This window comes from Paramormyrops kingsleyae, chromosome 4 (assembly GCF_048594095.1).
Source record: "Paramormyrops kingsleyae isolate MSU_618 chromosome 4, PKINGS_0.4, whole genome shotgun sequence".
Lineage (NCBI taxonomy): Eukaryota > Metazoa > Chordata > Actinopteri > Osteoglossiformes > Mormyridae > Paramormyrops > Paramormyrops kingsleyae.
Window position 1 is genome coordinate 39,596,104 of NC_132800.1, and position 21,036 is coordinate 39,617,139.

The following is a 21,036-nucleotide window of genomic DNA, read 5'->3' on the forward strand; positions in this document are numbered from 1 at the left end:
TCGTGCTTTCTGTTCAGGTTCTTGTTTTTTGTGTGTATATGTAGGTGACGAAGTTGAGTATTTTGACCTCAACCCCGGGCCATTTTTCCTATAATGCCTGTGGTTTATACAGTATATCGCGAGCTTGCGGAGAGCTTGGTCGTGTTACAGACAGGAGCACGTACTGTATATGAATATGGCAGAAGATTGCAGAAACTCAGATAATAATAGGGAGCAACTTGAAGGTAAATTACAGGTTCTGTCATCTTTTGAGCAAACTATCATAAAGCAGCCTGAAGTCCATAGCAGCGATGATGCAGCGAAACAGCTGCAGCAGTCATACTGGGAGTTACTGGAATGCGTAGTGGGCAGCCAGGCCCACACAGGCCTGTTGAGTGTGTTGCTGACCAAGCTCGCCTTACGCAGTATTTCCACAGTACGGTGCCCCTTCCCATTTCTGGCCCATTCTTTCCTAAAATTTGGTTGCATATATTTTGCACATTCAGCAAATTGGGCCCAGCTTCTGTTTTCCTGCCAACCACATCAGCCATTGAACAGACTTCCAAGTCAACCGACTAAGGCAATTTTAATATTTCTGGCGCAGCAGTTTCTCGTTTCTCATTCCTGTGTTTGAGGTTTTAAGACATTCTTACATTCATACGGAGAGCGAAGGAGCTTGAGGTTGATGTTTGCTGAGCTCCTGTGAAAAAACCCCCCAGACCCACACCTGGGTATCCCTGGAGGTGCGGACAGTGCCTCGCTCCTTTATGGCGACGCGCCTTTCCACCGAATGTTTCCTACGCTTCTGTGATCTGTGCCTTTTGCTTTTCCTTCATCTATACATCCATCCATCCTTTTATTTTCTGTAAACTCTGCTGTTCCCCACCATTAGGGGACTGCACAGTTTCCTGAAAGTCTGTAAACGGCTGCATGCCTTCAACAGGTTAAACCAGGAACCTCAATCCAAGGCATTCCTTCATGTATGCATTCTAGGTGGGTCGTCATTTAGTATTACTTACTCTACAAAAAACTGGTTCTAAAACTTTATTTTTTACAAAAAAAAATACAAAAAAAAACCTCAATGCTGCACACGTCTATTCAACTAAAAAGTGCAGTCGCTGAACACACCTCTTACCGCATAACCTATGATGAAAAAAGAACAATTAAACATGACCTGAGAAAGAAATAATGAGCTTTAAAGCTTTATATGCATTATTGTGGAGCCTCCTTCCAGAACACGGCGGAGTATTAAGGCTCACATATTTCACACTCATCCATACAACCTGTGGTGTATGGACACTGATGATGATAAACATTCACGCGCTTCTCTTGGGCGTCAGTAAGCTGGGGAGGTGTTATTTCAGGCCGGGGGCAGGCCTCCTGCAGCGATCCGCGGACGGCGGGGGCGGGCGGGTGGCGGGGGAGACTTGGAGGCGTGCTGCTTCCGCACGTGACGCAGCAGGAGCTGCCTGTCCGGAGTCGAGTAGCAGCACTGGGGGCAGGGGAAGGACTCCCTCGTGTGGTAGCGGCGCACGTGCAGGTCCAGGCTCTTCTTCTGGATGCTGGGAAAAAGGGAGGAGGCCACAGCATTAAACAGCGCAGCGCCACACGGTGGCCGGAGGAGGCCACGGCGTCAGACAATACAGCACCACACGGGAGTCAGAGGGTGGGGCCGCAGTGTCAGATGGCACAGCGCCACACGGTGGCCGGAGGAGGCCACGGCGTCAGACAATACAGCACCACACGGGAGTCAGAGGGTGGGGCCGCAGTGTCAGATGGCACAGCGCCACACGGTGGCTGGATGCTGGTCACAGAATCAGACAGCACAGCGCCACATAGGGGTCAGAGAGGGAGGCTGCAGATGCAATAGTGCCAGGGGGTGGGGGGGCGGGATACCTGCTGTAGGGGCAGTGCTGGCAGCGGTGCGGCCTCTCCTGCGTGTGTCTGCGTGAGTGCCTCAGCAGGGAACTGCGGTCGATGGATGCGTAGGAGCAGCGGCTGCACTGGAATGGCTTCTCACCTGTGGCGGGGGGCAGGGGGAGGAGGGAGGGACAAACCAAGAGCAGTCAGGAAACAGACCGTCACCTAAACAAGCGAACGGCAGCAGAGAGGCCCAAGGGACACGGGCAAAGCAAACAGGTACCATCCAGGCATTATTATGCCGTATTTTGATGGTATTTTCAAAAGCAACGCTATTCCGGTATTGAAATCTTGACGATAAAATTGCTTTAGAGAATAGAAGATTCACCTAACGGAGTTCATCAAGTTTCACTAAAGCATTTTTAGTCTGTCATCAGAAGCAAAACTCAGGAAACTTTTAATGATTGTTATGTTTTCTAGATAATATTGAAAAGTATTTCTTTAAAAATCAGTATAAAGTTTATCGGCGCTGCTCTTGCATGTGCACTGCATGTGCTCTGCATGTGCACTGCATGTGCACTGCATGTGCACTGCATGTGTTCTCCCAGCCAATCATATTCATCCTTGCGGTTTGACTCATAGACAGTGTGGCATGTTTGTGAGAAATTTACAAAATTAACAAAGATAACTGCGGAGGAGAAAGCAAACGAGACATTAAGCAAAAACAAGTGTTGCCACTGCTGTGTTAGAATATCTTCAGGCAACACCAACTTATTTGACAGACCATTTTCAACTCCATTTTTTCTGTATAAATATCACAGTATTTAGGGCAAAAAAATTCACATCGTGATATTTTGAACTTTTTTCGTTATCCTCCCACACAGTACAGAGGTGGTAACACATCACGGACGGACATCTCTGCAGGACACCCAGGAATCTCGCCAGGAGGGGGCCACACTCAGGCTTTCATTGCCCCCAAAGAACAAACACCAGGCTCGGACTGTCTCCCCAGGCTTCACACGGCAGCCCACTGGCATCACCATGGACACAGCTCCAGCTCAGGACGAGGCAGCGTGAGAAAGGACCCCCCCAAAGCCCAGGGTCCCCACAGCTCATGGAGAAGAACAAAGCTGACAGGAGATTGTTTTCTCCCGGAAATTAACTGGCCTGGCTTGGAGGATGGAAAACAGGAGGAGGGGCTGATAGGGCAGAACGAGGTGACAGGCCAGGCACTGCACTCAGCAGTCATCCCCCCCCCCCCCCCCCAACGCCATGTGACCCCCATGCTGTGTTCCCCTCTCACCCCGCATCACCTGTGTGCACGCGAAGGTGCTGAACCAGGGAGGCCTTGAGGCGGGAGCTGTAGGGGCAGTGCGGGCAGCCAAAGGGCTTTGCCCCCTGGTGGATGCCCATATGCCGGTGCAGGGTTAACTTAGTGCTGAACTTTCTGGATGGAGAGAGAGAGAGAGAGAGACAGAGGGTAGCTCTATCACACTCGGGGTTTACACACAGCAGAATGAGTCAATGACTCTAAAGGGCCTCGCTCAAGTGCCCAACGGTGAAATCACTCTGCCAACGCTGGGATTCGAACCTATGACCTTCCGATCCCCGGCACAGCATCCTAGCCCGCTGAGTCACACACTGCCCAATCTGTGTACACACACATGCAAGCATGCCTGCATACAGGGACAAACAGCTTTTCAAGCATCTCTGCCGTGCAGCTTCCCCCCAACTTGCTGAAGCCCTTGTGTTACACTCTACCTCCCACTCGTCAAGCCACGCAACGCGCTCCCGTTCCCAACAAAGGCAGTCACACCCTTTGCAAACACATACTACACATGCAGAACAGCTAGGCATCTGTCCGCAGTCCCAAAGTCTATGCGCATTGTGCCCCCTGGTGGCGGAAAATGAAATTGCCGACAGACAAGGGACCTGCATCACGAAGCCGGATTACATGCTTAGCTGAATAAAGGTTTAAGGTAGTCCAGTTTAAATTGACTTTTTCTTCATTCACTTACATTTATCCCAGACTACCTTAAATCCGACAAGTTATCTGGCTAAGCAAGCAATCCCGCTTTGTGATACAGGCCCCAGGCATGGAAACCCCTCAAGACACATAAAAAGATGTTTTAAATTCATACTTAATTTTAGGTTAATGCGCGCTAATGTTACATATATTTCCCCTTCACTCAAGTTCACCCCAGCACACAATCCCCATTTCGAGATCAGACACAGATGTGCTATCAGCATCGGAGACTCTGCCATGGGGATGCAAGGTGAGAAAACCCAACCAGATAAATACATATTTAATAGGTAGAGAGGCAGATACATACACACATCAAACATATAATAAAATATTATTACACACTGATATGACTAACAAGACACATTCTGAAATATGTTTACAATATACTTTAATTCTATTGAACTTAATATGTTCAAATAGCATTTTCATCTGACCAGTAGGGGGTGCAATTACACTCAGTAAAATCGCCTATGCCTATAGAGCAGAGTCAGATGTGCTTGGCCTGTGTATGGGCTGCTTGTCAAACTACTGATTTTACAGTGTAGCTTCAGCTATAGAGAGCTTCCAGCAGACCCCCAGAGACTAACAGTAGCCCCTCTGCAGCACTAAGCCACAGCAGATGTGACTAATTCATGAACAGGCGGATTTTGTCACATACCTGTCACACAAAGGGCAGTAGAAATCCCTCACCCCCCTGACTTTCCTCCCTTCCCGCTGCCTCCGCCGCCTCCTCTTCACCCTCTTCCTCCCCCTTTCCTGTTCCCGCTCAGAAGGGTCGTGAGGCGGGGGTGACTGGCTGTTTACATGACATGTGGGTTAGCCGGTGACCTTCATCCTCAACAAAGTATGAAGCTACTGAACAGAGCCGTGTGCTTTCCAAGGGTTCGCGGGTTCGGGTGTCAGACACGCCCATGGCTTCGATCTCCCTCAAATTCGACCGGCCGCTTACCTTCCAACGCCGTCCTGCTGCGCCGCCTCCGGACCTTCATGCTGACTGACGATGTGTTTGTGGACCTCGTCCCAAGCCTCGTCTGCAGGGGTGGAGTACGGAGATACGGGGAGCTCACAGGAGAGCCGCTGGAACGGCCAGATCCTTCCGGCTACAGGCCAACGATTCTACCAGCCATCTTTAAAAATTAAACACTCTTCAGCGGTAGAGGCTTCACTTTTAACTTAAAAATACGTCACATCTTCGCCATCGGACTGGGCTGTTTAGCAGAAACATGTTTTTGTGACCTCCTCTTAACGGAATTATTTTGGACAAATTAAACCCCCCATGTATAGCTGAGGAAAAAATTAAGAGACCACAGCACAATTTTGTGTTTCACTCATTTCTCAATTTATGGGTGTCCATCTGTGAATAACATACTTTTTTTTTTTGCAAACTGCAGCCTGGTTCCCTGTTTCTCATTAATGAAGGGCTTCTTCCTTGCTTTAAGGGACTTCAGTCGTGCTTCTAGGAGCCTGATACAAACTGTCCTAGCAGTGCACTTCACACCTGCACTTAATGCTTCCCATTCCTTTTGAAGGTCACTTGATGTCATCCTATGATTCATGAGAAACTGTCGGGTAAGTTAACGTCATCTCTGGCATTATAAAGTCACTTCTGCCCTTTACCTGGCTGGTTTCTGGTCGTACCCAGTGTCTCCTGCTTCACCTTGTTCTTGTGTACTGCTGTCTTAGACACTTTGAGCCTGGAAGCAGCCTGATGCTCAGCATAGCCTTCTGCCAGCAGGACCAGGATTAATCCGGGATTTAAAAGCGCAGATTTGTTTAAAAATATAGAGTGGTCTCAATTTTTTTTCCACAGTTGTATTACTGACAGCAGTCAACAAAGTCATTATTAGTGTACTACATAGTTTCAATCATTTCATTTTGATGATTTTTGGCTTGCTTACTTGGTCCAGTTCAAGTCAGTGAGTTCTGATGAGGACAGACAGCGCTGTTGCTGCCTTATTGGTTGAGTTTCACAATCAGATAGTTGATCTCATGAGCGAGCTGCTGAGAGAAATCGCTACAGTTTGTTCGGAAATGTCCGAAACCCTTAGCAGCCTGAGACAATAGTTAATGCAGCAAGCCTCATCCATACGGAGCCTGTAGGTGTGTGCCGACCAGAACTCCAGATTGTGGAATTAGACCCAGGCATCACCCTTAGCAATTTTCTAAAAATATTCCTGTGATGGCTGGTCAACAATCGCAGTGTAATCAGACTCGAGGAATTCTCTGGGAATATCTGACTTGAATCAGCCGTGGCTAAACAGCTACAAGATCTGTTACGTTTGGATTACAGGCCTACGTTAGACCTACAGTACTCCTTCGAGACCTATCCGTTACTTTCAAGAGATAGCCAATGTGCTGAGGATGGCTTCTCATTAGGGACACATTTTCCACAGGTAAAAGGAATATTTTATTTTGTCATTCAAGGACATTCGAGAGACGCTGCATCACTGTCCAGGTACTAGATTAGAACTCCTATTCCCAGCGGTACTGAAAGTCAGAGCAGCCAGTGGGAAACAACGTTCATTCAGTGATCCAGACAAGGTTAAACACTACATAGTTGACGCAATGCAGCCAGAGGTACTGCTTGATGCTCAGGTTTAGCCTTTGCTAGCCACTAGATGTTGTCTCTAGAGGTTACATTTGTAGAGCTAAACAAGCCACCATCATGCCACGGGTCAGGGAAGCGGATCTCCTCTGATGGACAACAGGAGCTTGACACAGGGAACATGGGGTCGCTGTCATCTCTGAACCCACACCCACCAGTGAAACTACACCCATCTGTCGAATGTCAAACTATACCTACCTGTGAAGCTGCAGTGAAGGCACCGGAACCCGCCCTGGACATGACAGCGGTCGTGCTGCTCAAACTCCCGCTCGGAGCGGCACCAGGCCAGGCAGCGCGCGCACTGGGCCAAGGCTGGGCCAGATCCACGGCGGCGCCGCTGCTGGAAATCCTGAGGGATGCCGGCGCGGACCCGGCCGGGCTTACTATGTCCCCTCCAGTGACACTCCGTCTCTGAATACTGTTCTGCTGCCCGTCCAGACAAGGAGGGAGCGAGGCCCTGCTCACCTCTGCGGCCCTTGAGGTTCTGTGTAGGGATGCATGACAGTACGGGGTCCTCTGCAGCTTTCCCTGGCACTGAGACTTTTTCGTCAGGGGCAGACTCTGAGCCGTCTTGACCCAGCTGCACTGAGGTTGCCCTGGACTCTGGGGCTCCTGCCGGAGGGTGACACTTGATGCTGGAGATCCTGTACAGCCCCAAGGACATGAGGTGAGCCGACTGGGCCTCCTGATCCTGAGCCTCGGGGCTGACTGACCCCATGGAACAGGACAGGGGTTCGGGCAGCTCAACCGCGCTGCTGTCTTCCAAGTGGAAGCGGGCTGCCTCCTCTCCTGAGCTCTCCTCTTCATCCTCCTCAAAAAGAGTGCTCACCTGACAGGAAGACAATGTTATCAAAGCCCACGTCTGACACATCCTTTTTGTATTTTATAATATATGTACAGCATACCTCATAGACCCTCAGGAACAGGAATGATGTAAACTGACTCACAGAACAAAACAAAGGGACATTTTTAAGGAGTATTACAGTTAGGGTGTAAATCGTAAGCTTCCACAATACGATTTGATTTCGATTTTTCAAGGCAGCGATTCGATATCTGCTGATATTTGAAATGTTACTGTGACGCGAGTTGATTCGATTCGATCCAGTAATACATGATCGATATTTTCTACACAGTGAGACAAGCTGATTTGAGTGGAATTTACTTGAATTCAAAAGGAAGAATAATCTTAAATTTTAAAGTGAAATTTTTTGAAAAAAAAACTAAAGAAAATGCTTTAAAATTAAAAAATGCCTCAGAAACACAGAAATGTCTGCACAAGAAACATTGTCTTGTATGGCCTGTCTTACATTTTAACAGCAAAACATTTCTGGGCATGTATAACTTAATCTCGGAAAATGTAGGAACACAGATGTACTGAACTACATTAAATGTTCCGTAATATATTGGTCTCTTCTCTATACTAGAGTGAGTCTCTAGATTGCTTTTGTGTGAGAGATTTTTTCACAGATTTTTTTTGCAGCCTTTTGGCATATCGTCATAGTTTAATTATATAAACTGATATTGGTAAACTGAGTCAATTAAATCAGATTGTGGCCTTATCAATCTATATATCCATTAGCATCGATGAATCGTCACACCCATAATTAGAGTGTATAAATGGTCTCTTCTAGTTGCAGGGGGTCCATGGTACCCATGTAACATATAACAAGTGAGTAGTGATGTTAGTGAAGGCTTGGTGATTGCTGTCACGCTCGTTATTTCTGGGTAACCTGCCGCTCACCTCACACGTGTGGGCGACTTCGGCGCCGGGGCCCAGGCTCACGTCACATGACCTGGGACTGATGTTCTGCAGCATGCTGTAGACAGGCATCAGAAAAGGCAAACGGTCCAAGGCCATGTGCTCATCGCGTTCCTTTGCAGCAGAGTGCAGCTCGTCCTCCAGGTCGTATGCCGAAGTGCAGCTATCCAGATCGTCCTCTGCAACCCCCACCTTCACGTCCAGGCTGTCGCCCTCATCCCGGTCCAGGCAGGTCAGGGGGGGGCAGGGATGTCCCCGGTCATGCCTCTCAGTCACATGTGTGGTGATCCTGCCCTTCAGACTGCTGGTAAATTGACAAGCCCTGCAGCGATACACCTTGACCAAGAAGACCTCCACCAAGGCAGATATCCGGGCCTCCATCCCGTCTGCAGCACTGCAGTACAGCCTGGCAGTGGTGCTCTCCTCAGGCAGCTGCAACGTGATAGGTGGGATCTCCCGATAGACAGTCTGGACTTGGCTCATGCTGAGGCTAGCAAACAGGAAAGCACAACAGGGGGATTTAGATGAAGCGCTCAATACAGACACATCATTAAAATGCTCGGTAACGTAGGTTCATATGCCTGAAAGGTGTACCTCAGAAATAAACACTTAAAGAATTACTTCAAATAACAAAAATGTAATAATACATCTGGTAAAAGCCGAGGAACTGAAGCAAGCTGAACCTGGAATAACTGGTCAGGTAGTGTTAAGTACGATAAACTGCAGAAGGTGCAGTTCCAAATCCCAAGACACAGTAAGGGTCAGCTTCAAGTAACACTTGGAGCTGATTTAAGAAAGAAAAAAAAAGAGGGGGATATTTCTGCTATGGTGACGTTCTGTTTGTGTTGGTTAATGGTACTTATTTTGATAAGCTAGTGTTACCTTTACAGGCCACCTCTGGGCGAACAGTCAGAGCTTAACTCAGAAAGCAGCTAAAACACAGGACCTGACTATCCCAGCACCCGGCTAAATACCGCGTGCCGGTTTCACTAACAACGGTACACGGCTAAATACTGCCTGCCGAGTTCACCTACCCCGTTACCAGGCTAACTACCGCGTGCCGGTTTCACCAACCCTGTTAACCGGGAGACAGACATCCGTACCGCGCTAGGTCAGCTCCTGGAAGCAGGGCAAATCGCAGCCCGTCCGGGATGCCCTAAGGACCGCGGGAACTCAGCAGTCATCGCGGGGTTTTCCCGTTATGAAGCACCTGAAATTAGTATTTTATTTAGGAAAAAAACTGGATTGTCATTGAAATATTTAATTGGATATTCCAAATTAATGACTTTACTATGATCGGACACTAAATAAATACATTTTACTCAGCTCGCTAAATAGATATCTCCTATTGTTTTCAGCAGAGTAAGATTTCAATATCTACGTGCTCCATACACACCTCCGCTGCAACAAACTGCGGCTAGAGCCGCGATTCATGATTCTTTGCGTTTTCTACAAAATCCGCGCATGTCACCCACTCCCTGTCTGCCGACCCTCAACTCACTGGAACTGCGCGTGCGCACAATCGCTGTCTGTCGACCATTTTCTTTCGCTCGCCATATGGCGCATGCGCACATTTCCTACCGTCGACCCTTTTCTTCCACTCATCCTACCGCGCATGTACACAATCCCTGCCTGTCGACCTTTTTATTCCACTTACTATATTGCGCGTGCGCACAGTCCATGCCTGTCGAAGCTTTTCTGTACGCACCCTTACCGCGCATGCGTACAAGTAACGGCCCAGACGATGAAAATGGCCGACATGGAGTGCGAGGTTGACGGCAAGAGTCTGGATAGCGGGAAAGAACGCGAGTAAGAAACCTTACATTTAACTTATTTGTTACGTCGCGGAAACGTTATGCTTTTTAGTTAAGCAAAGGATCTTACAGGGAGGAACGGGGTCGAGTGCCATTCGATACGTTTTCCTTGGGTTGCCGGCTAGCCAGCTAGCGGTAGATAGCATCTTTTTCCAGAAGTGTACAGCTAGCGCGTGCTTCGGTGAAATGTGTATTTAAGCATTTCACACAGAAATTCAGAAATTATTACGCCAAAAGCGAAGTGTACTTTCAGGTGGTCATTGTTCCACTAGGCTTTCTGGGGCGTTCCGGTTTGCTGTTTATACACGTCGTCAAGGCAGAATAACACTTAAATGGGGGGGGGGGAGGTGCTGTTACAGTGGTGTAGGCTAGTCAAAATGCTAACCGAAATAACGCCGTCAGCGAAGTATAACCTGAAAAGCACGAAAAAACTGTGGATGTACCGTTTATCACTTGCAGAGAGGAAAATAAATGAGCCGTCAGACCGGGTCAGTTACAACGCATCAGGGCCGCGTGCAGTAGATAACGTTTTGAAAGGGACGGATTGCAGCGACTTGCAAAGTGTATTTTTGTTTGGAAACTGTCTGATCATCCTATCAAAACGTGAAATTATAGCTGTACACGGTTTATTTTCCTATTTGCGTTGGAAATGATGTTGGCCAGTGTTTAGGTGGTAATTAAACAATTCCGCCAGTTTCCCTTGGCAGCGTCTTGCTTGCCGGTTTTATAGTGGATTCTGCGCATGCCTGCATGCTTCACGCACGTTAGTGTGTATGAAAGTACAGTAAGTGGTACCCTAGAACACGAACTTTAACTCGTTCCGGAAGTCTGTTCGAGTTGCGAATTTTCCCATAAGAAATAATGTAAATTAATTTAATCCGCCCCAGAGCCCAAAATGATTGCCTATTTAAACCAATTTACCTACCTAACTAATGATAACATTAACAAAAATATAAATCTAATACACGCATGGAAAAAGCACAGATACAAAAGCAACAAACATGAAATAATTGACTATAAACACTTTACCTATATTGAGGTAAGTGACTGGTGCAAAGGAGGAGGGATGGAGGGGTTATTGTTTGGAAGGGGAGACGCACCTCCATCCAAACAAGTTTTAGCAGGTCTAGTTTTTTGTCGCATTTGAGTTTTCAGTTGAGTTGCGGCTAGATTTTTCTCGACTGACCCTTTTGAGGTCCGAATTAGTAGAGGTGAATGCTTCTCGATATGTACAAGTTTTAGCTGGAATGCTTGAGTTCCAAGATTTGTTGAGGTAGACTCTAAGAGTTGGGGAAAAAAATCGACAGACCTGTTCGACGTCCCAGTTGATTGAGTTCCATGGTTCTACTTTATTTCAGGCCTCGAGCATGCCACACTATTCTGCTAGTGAACTAGCCTGAAATGAAATTACACTTTATTTACCAAGTCCAAAGAAATTCTTTATTTTTTGCGTACCCCATCTGGCACTCCTTTGAGACATGCAGGTTTATATAGGTGATAATGAACCTTGGGGTCAGGGGGCAAGGTCTGCAATTTATCTGGCACCCCTGGAACATTTTTCAGGGTTATGGGCAGCTGTGATGTAGCTACTGTGCCAACCTGGGCATTCAAACCCACGACCTTCTGCTCGCAGCACAGATGCCTAATTTGCAAAACCACGATTCCGTTAAATCATTAATTTTTTTTCTTTCTTTTCTTTCAGAGGAGAAGATGTTGAGAGTTCAGAAAAGAGTGGCAACGAGGAGGAGAATGGTGACGTGTCTGGAGAAGAGGAGGAAGAAGAGGAGGAGGAAGGGCAAAAGCCTGAGGGTGAACCTAAACACAGCAGCAGCAACAAACACAAGAAGAAGAAACGTAAACACCGCAGTAAACACAAGAAACATAAGCACTCCTCCCCTGAAGACAAGGAACGGAGACACAAGCACCGACACAAGCACAAGAAACACAAGCGCAAGGAGTCTTCCTCTTCAGCGCTGGGTAACAGCAATGCCACTGGGGGCAAAGATGAAGGTTCTCCCTCAAGCAAACGGCCCAAGTTTGATGATATGGCTGTGCTGGAGGACCTTGAGAAGCAGAGGGCCATGATCAAGGCTGAGCTGGACAATGAACTGATGGAGGGGAAGGTTCAGTCAGGCATGGGTCTGATCCTTCAAGGTTACAACTCTGGGTCAGAGGAGGAGGGTGAAATCCAGGAAAGAGCAAGAAATGGTGAGCAGCCGCCACAGAGAGGAGGCGCTACAAAGACCCTTACTCCCAAGGGGCAGAGTAACACGCAGACCAAGGAGGCCAAAGTCAGGCGAGAGTCCACAGACGCTGGCAAAGCTGCAGCCAAGCGCCGCAGCAGAAGCAAGTCCAGGGACCGTTCCAGCAAACAGCACAAGTCTGACAAGAAGAAGGCCAAGAGTGCAGCTGAGGCACCTGTCAAGGAGAGGGCAAAGGGGCGCAGCCGGTCCAGAGACAGGAAGCGCTCACGAAGCCCAGACCGGTCCAAGGACAGGAGCAGGAGATCCAAAAGTCCCGTTAACAGGAGACGTTCCTCCGCAGAAAGAAACCGTCGCTCTTTGTCTCCCTCAGGGGAAGCTGAGCGGAAGAATCGTGCCAGCAAACGATCCTCACCACCAGCCCAGGTGGCACAATCGGGCGATAGCCGCAATCGGGACCGCGGGACTCGCAAGTCCAAATCTCCCGAGAGGAGGAGCCGTTCACGGGACCGTCGCTCCAGGTCCCGAGAGAGGAGAGCCAGGCAACTGGAGAGGGAGAAGGAGCGGGAGAAGGAAAAGGAGAGAGAGAGGGAGAGAGAAAAAGAGAGGGACAAGAAGGTGACCAAGTCTCCTTCTAAAGATGCCTCATCTGGGAAGGAGAACCGCTCACCCAGTCGCAGACGGGGCCCCAGCCCCCAGCAGCACCGCAGCTCCTCCCCCCGGCGCAGGGATCGACGCTCCCCCCAACCCACCTCTAACTCTCAAGCCGCTGATATGAAGTCCAAACAAAGGTCATCCTCCAGAAATAGGTCCCCGGTTCGTAGAGGGCGGAGTCGCTCTCTGGAACGCAGGCGCAGGGAAGTTGATCGCCAGCGCCTATCTCCAGTTAGGTGAGGCCTTTTCAGGTGCTTTTACTTGTATGGAGCCTGCATCCAGGTTCCTTTCACACCGGAACAGCCTGTGTTTCACTGATTCCTTTTGATTTTTATTTTTTTCTGTATCCTGTCAGTTTGGGGGGGAAATTACGGGGTTTGTAAGCTCTTTAAATTCCTATGATCAAAAATGTACATAGAATAAAATGACACTTCATCCCCATTGGGGGTTAAGGACCTTGCTCGGTGATGCACCGGTGGCATCACTCTGCTGGCCATGGGATTTGAACCCTTTTGATCACAGGCACAGTATTTTAACCTACTGAGCCAGACACCTTAACAATGAGCTCATTGTTACTACAGTTACGATAATTAAAAAGTGAAATTTTTATGCCGTGTTTCTGCGTTTTCAACCTTTTACGTAAAAATTGACCTTTCAGCGAATTATCTGACTAGTTTAATCTGCCTTAATCAGAAGCTTGTCTACCTATCAGGTCTGACTGGCTCACAGCATGTTGATTTATTTGTTTCATTATCTTACTTTGATAAGTATAGCATTTTAGAAGTGTTAATGTGCAGCACTACACTGCATTACTCTGGGTCATTGTGCTTCAAAGGAGTTGGCTGGCTTTCCAAAGCCCCAGAAAGGCACCAGCCAGCCCTCCCCACAACTGTGTCCTTTTAATGCCTTGAAAACATTCTTCTTTTTTGGGTAGAGATGATCTGTCCTGGTGCCTGGGGCCTAATTATACGGATGCTTCTTATGTTTTATGTTCAGTTCAGTTTTTGGGTTTTGTCGGAAACATGGTTTTAGCATAGCCTGAATTTAGAATTACCTATGTGGTTTCTGCAGGATGCGCTCCCGAGACGAGGCAGGGACACGCAGGGAGGCCAGTCCGGTCCTAGGGGCCCGACGCAGACTCAGCCGCTCACCGCTACGACGCCGGTCGCGTTCCCCTCGGAGACGCAGCCGGTCCCCATTCAGGCGGAGGTGAGGCTGCCAGATGTACAGAACACATCGCAGGGCGATCTACAAATTTGCCAGTGATCATCATAGAAACGTTTTCCGCAGCATCACGGCCATTTGCGCTTCCCTACAGGTCACTGGACCGTGACCGGCTGGGCCGCAGGCAACGTTGGCGATCGGGGTCGCGAGACAGGCGCAGGCGGCGCAGCCGGGACAAGGAGGACAAGTTTAAGGGCAGCCTGTCGGAGGGCATGAAGGCGGAGCAGGAGGAGTCCGACGACGAAGTGTGAGTGACGAGTCCGGCAGCAACAATTGCTGGCGTTACTGTCAGGGAAACACTGCCCTTCCCTCCGTCAGGATGTAACCTCCTATTTGGTATCACAGGCTGGAGGACTACGACGTCGATGAGGAAGATGAGGAGGCCGTTATTGAACAGAGACGCCTGCAGAGGCTGGCCATAGTGCAGGTCTGTTTCCTTCACGGTGAGCCAGAGAGGAAACCTTAATGTCGTCATGTGATCCCTGACACTCCCGCCCCCATTCCTTTTACCCCACAGAAGTACAAGACCGTGAATGAGGACAGTAATATGTCGGTGCCGTCAGAGCCCAGCAGTCCACAGAGCAGCACGCGCAGCCGTTCGCCATCCCCCGACGACATCCTGGAGCGCGTGGCCGCCGACGTTAAGGAGTATGAGCGCGAGAACGTGGACACGTTCGAGGCCAATGTGAAAGCCAAGCAGAACCTCATTGCTCCTGAGAAGGACGGTGTGTATCTGTGTGCATTTGTCTTGTGAGGGTTTGCCCACTTCTCTTTTGAGGTTTACTGTATTCTGATGTACTTGTCCCAGTAATCGCACTTGCCTCAGTAATTGTACACTGATGTACTTGTCCCAGTATTCGTCCTTGCCCCAGTAGTCGTACACTGATGTACTTGTCCCAGTAATCGCACTTGCCCCAGTAGTCGTACACTGATGTACTTGTTCCAGTAATCGCACTTGCCCCAGTAGTCGTACACTGATGTACTTGTCCCAGTAATCGCACTTGCCCCAGTAATTGTACACTGATGTACTTGTCCCAGTAATCGCACTTGCCCCAGTAATCGTACACTGATGTACTTGTCCCAGTAATCGCACTTGTTCCAGTAATCATACTCCAATGCTCATGTTTCATCTCTCAGCTCTCCTGCAGTGTTGGAGCATTACTAGCTAATTCAGTATTTAAAGTCCAATGCTGATATTAGTTTTAAAACACTCACACAAACGTTCTTGGCTGAGATCAGTGTTCTGTGGGTATGTTTTATGGTATGTTTTGAGTGGCTTTGAAAGGTTGTAGAATTTGAGCTTTTATTTTTGATTTCTTTCATAAAAAGGTCAGACTAATGTGGTATAATGACAAACTAACTGGCCGTGTTTCTCTGTCCAGGATCCAATCCAAAAAAGCCATCGGCCCCCGACATGTTCACTGAATCAGATGACATGTTTGCTGCCTATTTTGATGTGAGTATTCTGTCAGTTTATGCAGGGGGGGTGGACTTTAGCGTGCCAGCTGAGGTTTACTATAGTAGCGATCACTGTTTTTCACTGTCCTGTTGTACACTGTTGTAAAGGCAGGAAGTCCTCGTGCCCCAGTTGCTGCCTCTCCCTGGAGCCTGTACCACGCTGTCCGCCCATAGCTGTTTGTGACTTTGTTTCTCAGATGGGTGGAGGTGACCCACACTAGTGCATTTTCTCCTGCAGAGTGCAAGGTTGCGAGCAGCAGGCATCGGAAAGGACTTCAAGGAGAACCCAAATCTCAGGGATAACTGGACCGACGCCGAGGGTTATTACCGTAAGTGTGCCCCTTATGCTCACCGGGAAGAGTGGCCATTGGCTTGTAGGAGATCTCATCTCCCTCCCTTGTTTCCCTGGCAGGAGTGAACATCGGTGAGGTGCTGGATAAGAGATACGGCGTGTACGGCTACACAGGCCAGGGAGTTTTCAGCAACGTCATCCGGGCCAGAGACATGGCCCGGGCGAACCAGGAAGTCGCTGTCAAGATCATCCGCAATAATGAGCTCATGTACTGCTTTTTAATTCACCTGTTCAACCTTTGTTCAGACCTACAGTCTCTGATCCCCATTCTGTGTTCAATAACAGCCTTGTTTCCTCCATCTTGCAGGCAGAAGACGGGGTTGAAGGAACTTGAGTTCTTGAAGAAGCTCAATGACGCCGACCCAGACGACAAATTTCACTGCCTGCGCCTCTTCCGGCACTTCTACCACAAGCAACATCTGTGTCTTGTCTTTGAGCCGCTCAGGTACCCTAACCCTCCACACACCCTAACCCTCAATGCCATGGAGGGTGTTCTTCATCCTTGCTTGTATTGATGGCCCCTTTGTTTGACCACCTCGACCCCCATCTGTAAGCCATCTGTAGCTAGAGGTAACCCCTTTGTCTCCCTCCTCAGTATGAACTTGAGGGAGGTGCTCAAAAAGTACGGCAAGGACGTGGGTCTGCATATCAAAGCCGTGCGCTCCTACAGCCAGCAGCTCTTCCTGGCTCTCAAGCTGCTGAAACGCTGCAACATCCTGCATGCTGACATAAAGCCCGACAACATCCTGGTGAGTCCCTGCCACTGCCCTCCTCGGCAGCAGAACCCGTCCAGAATGCACTGCTTCACTGGTCACTCTCTCCTCAGGTAAACGAGTCCAAAACCATCCTCAAGCTCTGTGACTTTGGCTCTGCGTCACATGTGGCTGACAACGACATCACGCCATACCTGGTCAGCAGATTCTACAGAGCACCTGAAATTAGTAAGAATCCTGCACCCCTCAGTTGCAATTATTTATCTCTGTACAATATGGGCTTTTTTAAGAGGTTCTCAAGTTGGGTGTCTAGGCCTGTATCTGGCCTCTCTAGGTATAATCAACCTTCTGTCCGGATGTGGTCACAGATTGTCACGGTTTGTCTTCGCAGTAATCGGGAAGCCCTACGATTACGGCATTGACATGTGGTCTGTGGGCTGCACGCTGTATGAGCTGTACACAGGCAAGATCCTCTTCCCTGGAAAGACCAACAACCACATGCTGAAACTGGCCATGGACCTCAAGGGCAAGATGCCTAATAAGGTGAAGGCAGCGGCCACCTCTGCCCCCTTCATGTTACAGTCTTAATGCTGGAGTCACTCAGACTGAATCTGCTTGTTTTCACAGATGATCAGGAAAGGGCTGTTCAAAGACCAGCACTTCGATCAAAACTTGAACTTCTTGTATATTGAAGTAGATAAAGTGACAGAACGGGTAGGTGCTTTGCATTTTTGCCTGTATTTTCATACAACATAAATAGGAACGTATTGCTGTTCTACGTTAGTGCTTTAGCACGCCGCCTGTTTGTGTTGCGTTACTTGGCCTCTGTACACAACCAGGTCTTCACTACCCTGGGACATCTAGCAGATACTATGTCTTTCCAATAAATACTCTTAATTTGCATCAAATGGTTTTATTCTTGTCTACAGGAGAAGGTGACTGTGATGAGCACCATTAACCCCACCAAGGACCTGCTGACGGACATGATTGGCTGCCAGCGGCTCCCCGAGGACCAGCGCAAAAAAGTGGTCCAGCTCAAAGACTTACTGGATCAGATCTTGATGCTGGACCCAGCCAAAAGGATCAGCATAAATCAAGCCCTGCAGCACCCTTACATTCAGGAGAAGATCTGACCAAGCTGCGCTCATTCTAAGTACAGTTGGTCTGGCAAACAAAATCACAGTAAATGTGTTAGTCACCACAAAGACTCGATGGAAGAAATACTTTTTAATGTAATGTTTTTCCCATTTTGAAGGACATATCTGTTTTTATTTTTATCAATTTCTCATACAACCAAAGTAGGGGTCCAAGAATAAAGTAAATGTACATATTTTCCTTCTCCGAGGACCTGCAAGATGTGAAGTGAAACGACTTCAGTCTCAGTTCAGCTTTTGTGTTTATGGGCCACGCAGAGTAGTTAAAGTGGAGGAAACCTGCCCTTTGTTGTGATACGTTTAATTAGTCCTGTTTCTGAAGTGCTCGTTCTTGGGCCCTTGCAGGTGTCTGGTGTCGGAGGATATGATGTAAATAGGTTTATCGTACTGTTCAGGTTGTAGGGAAGGTTTATTCTGAAACAGGTTGCCACGGCTGCACAGAACAGGAAACGGAGCGATCCTAATGATTGTATACATGTTTTCACAGTTAGAGTATTTTGTTAAGCATCCACATATACAGCTCTGTGATGGTGTATATGTCAAATGTGTGGTGCAGACCTGGCAGCTCTTGCTGTGTGTGGTGCAGACCAGCGTAAATGCTGTCTATATTCGCATCTCCCCAGGTGAGTGCGCAGGCCCGGCCGCATGCCCCCGCTGTAGCTCTGTGCCGGAGGGGGTCTTGTGTCCTTCTTGAGCCCGCCTGCAGGGACGGCCTCCTCTGTTAAGCAGGTTGTGTACCACTTTCAGTACACTGAAGGTAAGCTCCCCCCCCCCATCACCCTCACTGCTGTCCTCGTGCGCTGGCACGCCGTAGTACGCGGCCCGGGAGCGGCTTCCTGGAGGCCTGACCTCCCTAGGCATTCGTTTTCGTGCCCGTTGCATGTTCTGTGTAAAACGGCAGAGAGTGCATATCTCCATGAAATCCCTTGGCGGTGGGCTACACATGTAAATATAATCTGAGACCATTTAAAGCTGTACTGCTCGCTTTTTTTTGTTGTTTAAAAGCAGGGTGGTAACAAGTCAAATGTGTAGCTCTAAGGGGTGGGCGGTGCTGAGTAAGCTGATGGAGGAGAGTGCCTTCAGTGTACTGCTTTTATTCATAGAATTTCTCCATTTTCACAGCTGTTTTGCAGTTTAGTAAAGTGCAGGCTTTTCCCCCTTTTCTTCTTTAGCTTTTTAAAGATCCCATACACCGCATGTGAAGGCGTAAGAAGGTAGCCTGTCCCACGTCCTGTGTAACAATCTTTTAATCGTGCACTTTTATACAAAAACTAAAGTTTTTCTGGATTTTTTTTCATTATGTTTGTGATCATGTTGTCTTTTGATACAGGGATATTCCTGCTCTGATCTTTGCTTCTGCTTGTTACAAGCGGTAATTGCCTCTTTACTTTTTTCCCCCTTGTACTGTTAATCCATTTCTGGGTATCCTGAGGGAGGTAGACAGAACCAAAAGTGTAGTAGTACATGCGGTATTTTTCTTTGTATTTTCATCTCTTGCTTCTTGTAATCGCAGAAGTCTTCCCTGCATGTGACTGGACGGTGCAGAATTCTTGTGAATTCACAATATGCGTCAAAAGCTGCGTAAAATAAAGTCTTTTTGTGGGAAAAAAAAACACCAGTTTGTGTTTGCAAACCTGATGTTTGTTTTGTTTTTTTTTTTCTTTCAGCATTTATTTTACCGTTCAGTTTGGTCTGTGACGTAGGCCACATAGAAAGAAATGTAGATTGCGTAGCGTGGCTCAGTGTCAGGCTGTGAGGTATTAGGGTGGAACCCCAAATGTTCTTCTCCTGATACTAATGAATGTTTGTGATGTTTTTCCCACTGTTCCCTGTGGTCGCTGAGCGAGAAAGAAAGCAAGTTAAGCCTCCAGGCCAGGGGGCGCTCTGCAGCCAGCCACTACAGCCTCCTGCTTCTCTGAAAGAGACGAGACCTCCAGCTACTTAACAAGGTCATTTCTGATGGCATGTGTAGATTAAAAAAAATAAACAAACTTTTTTTTTTTTTTAATGTGCATCACACAAACACATACTAATGGATGTCGAGTCCTGAGTGCTTTAAGACTCGCGTTCTCGCTTTTTGTGGCCAGATGCTGGAGTAGCATAAAGATGTCTGACAGGACTTGGTGCTGTTGTCCTCAAAATGGTTGTGTATAATTCTCAGACTTGCCAGGTGCTCTAAACTTGCTTAGTCGGTCAGTATCAAAAAGTGATTTTATTCTGTTTTTTTTTTTTTTTTTTTTTTTTTTTTTTTTTGGTCAGAAGTGACTGGTTCTCTTTTTTTCCCCCCGTCTGTGAGAGTCATCCCCCAATCCCACGCACCTGAGATTTTGAGCTCAGTCAGATACCTGTCAGCCAAAGCCACCCGTGGCTTGCTGTAGCGCAGTCCGGTTTGTGTGGGACCTACTGTTGCCCTTTTTTAAAATTTTATTTATGTATTGTCAGAGTAAAAAATCATCATGCACCTTGCCATAGAAATGGACCAAACTGAACCCACTTGATTCCCTCTTGTTACAAATGTTTCGGTACAAATGCGTCAAGATACTCGTTTATGTGTTCTCTGTATTCTAGGTGCAGTCCATTAGAAGACAGTCACAGGGAACCTCATCTGGACTAAGGTTTCTGTTCTAGAAAGAGTTCTGTTGAGCATTTTGTTTGAGAATTCTATAGGCCTATAGACTTTTTTTCTTAGCAAGTGTATTGCTGTGGGTGAAAGCAGCTGAAGTTGATAATTTGAAGTGTTTGTCTTGATGGAAGTACCACTCTGACCATAATATAGAGAGAACAATATTGAGAATGTCACCCGTAGCAATTTGTATCAAATAGTTTCTGCAAAATACTATTAATACAGGGGAATGGGCATTGATGTATGTGAGTACTGATGTGTGGGGTGTGCCCATTTGGCTTATATGCCGAATAAACCTCAACAAGGTAATGCTTCTTTTCTCCTGTTTGACATTCCACGTTGCTTTTAGGTCACATGGTTGACAAACTTTCTTCTGTTGTCCTTCCAGGGTAAGCTGCTGTTCATCCTGTCATCTGATCACACAAGACCTCACCCAGAGAGCCTGAAACATCTGAACAGTTTCATTTGTGCATCATTTTCAGCAGCTTCTTTGCCCTGTGCTTGGACATTTCATCCAGCTCCTTAGTTGCATACATACTCTTAATACATACTCTTACTGTTAATATGTACAGCTTTGGGTATATTGTACAATAAACTGCCTTTTTATGGAGAAA

At 47.7% G+C, this 21,036-nt stretch overlaps 2 protein-coding genes across 10 annotated transcripts; one reads left to right on the forward strand and one right to left on the reverse strand.

Annotated features, from left to right (window-relative positions):
• Positions 1–1,010: 1,010 nt before the first annotated feature.
• Positions 1,011–9,824, reverse strand: LOC111834069 (uncharacterized). Of its 3 annotated transcripts, none has more exons than XM_023792967.2 (9): positions 9,626–9,824; positions 9,304–9,439; positions 8,212–8,719; positions 6,669–7,299; positions 4,815–4,896; positions 4,524–4,661; positions 3,153–3,286; positions 1,876–1,999; positions 1,011–1,541 (listed from the first exon to the last, which is right to left on the reverse strand). In XM_023792967.2, the coding sequence occupies exons 2-9, from the start codon at positions 9,324–9,326 to the stop codon at positions 1,340–1,342; spliced, it is 1,842 nt and encodes a 613-aa protein (XP_023648735.2). In that variant the 5' UTR covers positions 9,327–9,439; positions 9,626–9,824; the 3' UTR covers positions 1,011–1,339. The 3 variants fall into 3 exon arrangements, with proteins under 3 accessions (XP_023648735.2, XP_023648737.2, XP_023648736.2); XM_023792969.2 differs by having other exon boundaries at positions 9,264–9,439; positions 9,626–9,823; XM_023792968.2 differs by having other exon boundaries at positions 9,333–9,439; positions 9,626–9,821.
• A 62-nt stretch (positions 9,825–9,886) lies between these two features.
• Positions 9,887–21,036, forward strand: prpf4ba (pre-mRNA processing factor 4Ba). Of its 7 annotated transcripts, none has more exons than XR_002835899.2 (17): positions 9,887–10,038; positions 11,746–13,134; positions 13,970–14,107; positions 14,217–14,369; positions 14,468–14,549; positions 14,640–14,847; positions 15,505–15,578; positions 15,819–15,909; positions 15,993–16,140; positions 16,240–16,377; positions 16,528–16,681; positions 16,759–16,873; positions 17,037–17,188; positions 17,273–17,359; positions 17,575–19,748; positions 20,368–20,414; positions 20,811–21,036. XR_002835899.2 is itself a non-coding variant. In XM_023792966.2 (15 exons), the coding sequence occupies exons 1-15, from the start codon at positions 9,974–9,976 to the stop codon at positions 17,776–17,778; spliced, it is 3,198 nt and encodes a 1,065-aa protein (XP_023648734.1). In that variant the 5' UTR covers positions 9,887–9,973; the 3' UTR covers positions 17,779–21,036. The 7 variants fall into 7 exon arrangements, 1 of the variants encoding a protein (XP_023648734.1); XR_002835902.2 differs by having other exon boundaries at positions 17,575–18,556; positions 18,972–19,013; positions 19,130–21,036; XR_002835898.2 differs by having other exon boundaries at positions 17,575–20,414.

What these genes read in the sequence shown, in the direction of transcription:
- prpf4ba (XM_023792966.2), top strand. Translation starts at nt 9,974, where the DNA reads ATGAAAATGGCCGACATGGAGTGCGAGGTTGACGGCAAGAGTCTGGAT. An exon ending in CATTGCTCCTGAGAAGGACG is followed by an intron (nt 14,848 to 15,504) that starts GTGTGTATCTGT and finishes TTCTCTGTCCAG; the next exon opens with GATCCAATCCAAAAAAGCCA. An exon ending in TAAAGCCCGACAACATCCTG is followed by an intron (nt 16,682 to 16,758) that starts GTGAGTCCCTGC and finishes CTCTCTCCTCAG; the next exon opens with GTAAACGAGTCCAAAACCAT.
- LOC111834069 (XM_023792967.2), bottom strand. Translation starts at nt 9,326, where the DNA reads ATGTCTGTCTCCCGGTTAACAGG. An exon ending in TCTGTCTCCCGGTTAACAGG is followed by an intron (nt 8,720 to 9,303) that starts GTTGGTGAAACC and finishes CCTGTTTGCTAG; the next exon opens with CCTCAGCATGAGCCAAGTCC. An exon ending in TACTGCCCTTTGTGTGACAG is followed by an intron (nt 3,287 to 4,523) that starts GTATGTGACAAA and finishes CTCTCCATCCAG; the next exon opens with AAAGTTCAGCACTAAGTTAA.